Genomic DNA, 4,801 nt, shown 5'->3' on the forward strand with positions numbered 1-4,801 from the left:
ATATTGAAAGTGATCATTGTTCTCCTCTTCATCATCTTCTCCATCTTCTACTTCGTCTAAATTCTGCAAACATGTTTAAACATAATATATATTATTAAATTCCAAAACAAACAAATTGAACAAATATAAATATAGTATACATATACATTGATGACAATTTCTACTAATTTACTTGACTGTTATAATTGGGATATGACAATTTTAATTTTTTTAACTACATATATTACATAAAATGTTTTTTTATAGTCAATTTTTTTGCATGATTTACGTTGCAAGCGTATTTTCAAAATTATTTTAAATTATTCATCAAAATTATTAATTTAAGAATCTATTGAAATATGTTATATATAATCAAAGTATTAATTTCTTAATTATGTAATAATTATTAATGAATTCGTAATGAATATACAATATATATATATGTAATAAATTGTGCTTTAAATGATATTTTTGACAACATACGACCATCACATTTCAAGATATATAATATGTATTGTATTACAATAATAAATTTAATAATTTACTCAATAATCAAATTAATAGAAAAACTTTTACCCTGTTTTCTAAACTATTGTTGAATTCATGCAATTCTTCCAGATTAGGATATTCAACGTCGTATATAAGATTATTGTCCTCTTCATTTCCAATATTTATATCATTATCATTAATTTCATTTGGTCTAATAACAACATCAACATCCATAGCAACTTCATCTACTGCTGATACATTTTCCTTAAAAAAAATTAATACATATTTTAGATTGTAGTTCAGCTAGCTTTTATACATCCCTGACAAGTGAGATTGTTCCGTCATAACTATTCCGCAACACGCAACACGCATGCGCATGTATGAACGAGCAGGTTATGTGTGTGTTTGCATGAGAGTAGTGAGAGAGGGCAGCACCTTCCGGGGGCCTCTTTCTTGCGAGCTCGGACTTGCACGCGTGAACGAGCAGTTAGTTCAACGACTTCGGCAACGTTCATATCTGAATCGCGACTACAACTGAATTCTTAACGTTAACGTAACATTCAACGAGGATTTCCGATCCTCTGTCACAACGTGACATCAACGCCATTTTTGGCATTAACATCAACGCCTTTGTTGGCATTTAACATCAACTTAACGAACGATTTATATTAGTGCGTTTTTTTTTCTGTATCTATGGATGCGAGTGCAATCAGTGCTTTGTGTGCGTGTTCGGCGTTTTTTCTCTTTTTATCTTTTATATATCATTTCGCTTTTTATTGTGTCAGTTTGCTTAAATATTAATAAATCAGGGTTTTTTATGCCGAAAGGCTTTTTCCCGTAAGCAAGTGTTTTCATTTTAAAACTTTTATCCAACAGTGTAAAATCATAAGAATCTAAAGTCAAAGTATCCTAATTATTCAATTCAACAAAATTATCTCTTTTTTAATAATAACTAACGTGCCACCTAAGGTAAGTTAGATAGACAACGTTTATTCATGGTGCCTCCTGTGAGGTCTTTGTTCTCACAAACAATCGCGAGTGACGTCACACGCACACAAGGATTGAACTTTTGAACACTTGCTCGTACCGCGGCGACAGCGACGGCGAGTGCGCCAAAACATCTAGCAAAATTCGACCGGCCTTTGTTTCGTCAATTGCGTCATTCAACTGCATCTTCATCATCGTGTCGTCGCTCCCACACAAGGAAGCCTCACCACGCAGTTTCCAGCCACGTCGAGGAACAAGGACATCGAAAAAAGCTAAGTGCTCTTTGACAAATTTAACGATTTCGAATTCTTGGTTTCGTTGTTTTGGGCTAGCGCGGTGCGTCGATTTCGAGTATTGAGGGGAGAGCGAAACACGAGCGCGCAAGCACATAACATTGCGCGCAGCCTCGTGTTATTGTAACTTTAGATCTAGCGAGAGTTGAGTGTAAGGGTGTGGTGTTTTTTCGTTCGAACAAATTGAGTCGCATTTATTTCTCGTTATTTGAATCTCGTTATTGTTTCAAATCGTCATTATTAATTTTAAAATTCTTTCCTGTTCTACTGTTCAAAAATATATTTTTTGCGTTTAACTTTACAATTTAAAGTAACATAAATTTTTAATTAAATAATTTGCAATTCATGTTCAATTAATATAATTATTTTATTTAAATTATAGTCTATCAAAATCTATAATTTTATTCTCATTTTTTAATAACAAATAATTTAATTTTTCTCATCTTTAAATTAATTTTACTCATTTTCTTCAAAATGGCTCTCACCGCAGAGCAAAAAACCCGTGTTGCGTATATTCTGCAGAAAGGAAAATCTCTCGAATCGCAAGTGGCAAAATTAGAAGGGTATCTGAAGAGTTCTGACCCTGATCCTGTCAACGCTAAAATGCGGTATAATAGTCTTGCGGCGTTGTACAAAGAATACCTTAAGTACAATGACGAATTAGTCCAATTAGATTCCGAAAATTCTCAATTGACAGATTTTCTAGAGGTCGAGTCCCGCTACTTTGATGTTGCTAGTGCAGTTACTAAATTACAGAGAATTGAACCTATTGCAAATTCGACATTAAATGCTAGCAACATCACAGTGACGGAACGTCAAGATTTGCCTCGACTTCCCGAAATTAAGCTACCCATGTTTAACGGCAAACGTGATGAATGGGCGACATACAAAAACAAATTCATTTCTCTTGTGCACAGCCGAACTGATCTCAGCGATGCTGTAAAATGCAGCCACTTATTCGCTTCTTTAACTGATAAGGCTCTAGAGACTATAGCCCATTATGATCCCAGCGAGAAAGATTGCAAAGCCGCTTGACAGGCTCTTCTCGAATTTTTCCATCAAAAACGTATAGTCGCTGTTCAACACTTAAATGCCATTCTTGATCTTCCAAAGCTTTCCAAGACAACCGCAGATGGTCTTGCATCTTTGCTTCATCAGACTCGTCAACATCTTAAAATTTTGGATCGCCTTGGTGTAAAGCCAAGTGACGAACTTGTCGTTCGAATTGTAGAACGGTGTCTGACTCCCGCAACATCGAACAGATGGCAAGACAAATTGGAAATGGACAAACTTCCAAAATTGTAGAATCTTTTCCAGTTTATTCAAAGCACTATTTTTAAATTGCAATCAATAGATTCTGAATCTGACTCTCGCACAAATAATAACACTAGCTGCTAGCGAGAGCTGCTCGTGTGTAGAGGGAGATGAGTAGGGTATTCCCACTACGCATATCCCGCACACTTAGGTAAACCACGCAGCTATTAGACTGATGTGTGAGGTACTACCATCTCACCATGAGTCTAGAACCAGATGCGCCACCTAAATGCAGGGTACTACCATCCTACACCGGTGACACAACTGATGGGGGGATGAGAGTGGGTAATGCTAAACAAGGGTTGAAATAGTTTATATGTTTTAAATGTCTTTCATTTATTTATTTAATCATTCAATATTCAATTATAAGCGATGCTGGATCTCAGTCTACAAGGAGAGGGAGTGGACTGCACACATACTCTTCGAGAGCCTGGGGCTCATGGACTACTGGGTATGGTGGAGACCGGAGCAAGCAGCGAGTACTACCATTCGCACGTTGCTCAGTTGAGAGCCAGATCATCAATGCTCGCTGCTGGCTCCGGGGCTCCTTATATACCCGGGATGCTCCGTCTCTCCGTGTTATCTGCGCGCGCGCCATCTACCACCGCTTAGGTAGACTATTTACATGTAGCTACTAGCGCCACTCGGTCGGTAACTTGCCTGCGCCAGGCAAGTTATCTGTTGCTGTTCTCTTATCCCCCGGGCTGGGCCTGCCGTCTCAGTCTTCTAATTCTTCCACCTGTCCCAAATGTCTTGAAGATCATCGGTTGTTTAAATGTCCCGCATTTAACAAGCTTGCCATTCAAGAGAGATGTGATTTTGTTAAAACTAACAAGCTTTGTCGTAACTGTCTCTGAACTCATCAAATTCCTTGCAAGAGCGATAAACGTTGTAAGAAGTGTAATAAAAATCATCACACTTTACTCCATAATGAAAAGGGAGCAGGTGCTCAATCCTCGAAGAATTGGGAGACCAAACCCAAAGACGAAAGTTCTTTGTCCACAAAGTCAACAGCGTGACTATCGCATTATTCATTCTCTTCTGTAGCATTTCCTTCAGAGTCTCAATTGATGACTACTGCAATGGTTAAAATTCAGAACAAGCAAGGAAATTTAATCGTAGCACGTGCGTTATGTTATTAGATTCTTGTTCGACTGTTAATCTCATTACTGAAAAATTTGCAAAACAAAAATTTGCAGTATGTGCACTATTTCAAAATATCAAATTCAAGCTACTTTTCATTCAATGTATAATAATTCAAAACATAAATTAAATTTTTTAATTCTACCAAACATTGCTAACGCCGTGCCTAACGATACATTTCCTCGTGAACATTTTGACATTCCCAAGCGTCTACAATTAGCTGATCCACAGTTCCCTTTACCTAACACTATCGATTTGTTATTAGCCTCTAACATCACTTTATCTCTTTTAGCTGTTGGTCAGATTAGACTTCGTCATAAGGAATCGGAAATCATTTTGCAAAAGACTAGTTTGGATGGATCATAGCCGGGGGAGCTCAAACACTTACTCCTTCGAAAAAAGCTTCTTGTAATGTCGTTAAATTGGATAGACTTCTTGAACGGTTTTTTGCAATCGAGGACCTCGACCACGAGCCTGTGCGATCTAAAGACGACGTAGCTTGCGAAAAACATTACGTTGATCATACTCAGCGTGATGCAACTGATAGGTACATCGTACGTCTTCCATTTAGGGATAGCAAATTCCTGCTAGGCGAA

The 4,801-nt window shown here is 37.3% G+C and overlaps 1 protein-coding gene across 1 annotated transcript; it reads left to right on the forward strand.

Moving 5' to 3' along the window:
* The first annotated feature begins 2,222 nt into the window (after nucleotides 1-2,222).
* On the forward strand, nucleotides 2,223-2,783 carry LOC116417086. Its single transcript, XM_031928219.1, has one exon. It carries the CDS (start codon nucleotides 2,223-2,225, stop codon nucleotides 2,781-2,783), a length of 561 nt encoding a protein of 186 aa, XP_031784079.1.
* Nucleotides 2,784-4,801: the final 2,018 nt, after the last annotated feature.

This window comes from Nasonia vitripennis, assembly GCF_009193385.2.
Source record: "Nasonia vitripennis strain AsymCx chromosome 4 unlocalized genomic scaffold, Nvit_psr_1.1 chr4_random0005, whole genome shotgun sequence".
Lineage (NCBI taxonomy): Eukaryota > Metazoa > Arthropoda > Insecta > Hymenoptera > Pteromalidae > Nasonia > Nasonia vitripennis.

What these genes read in the sequence shown, in the direction of transcription:
- LOC116417086 (XM_031928219.1), top strand. Translation starts at nt 2,223, where the DNA reads ATGGCTCTCACCGCAGAGCAAAAAACCCGTGTTGCGTATATTCTGCAG.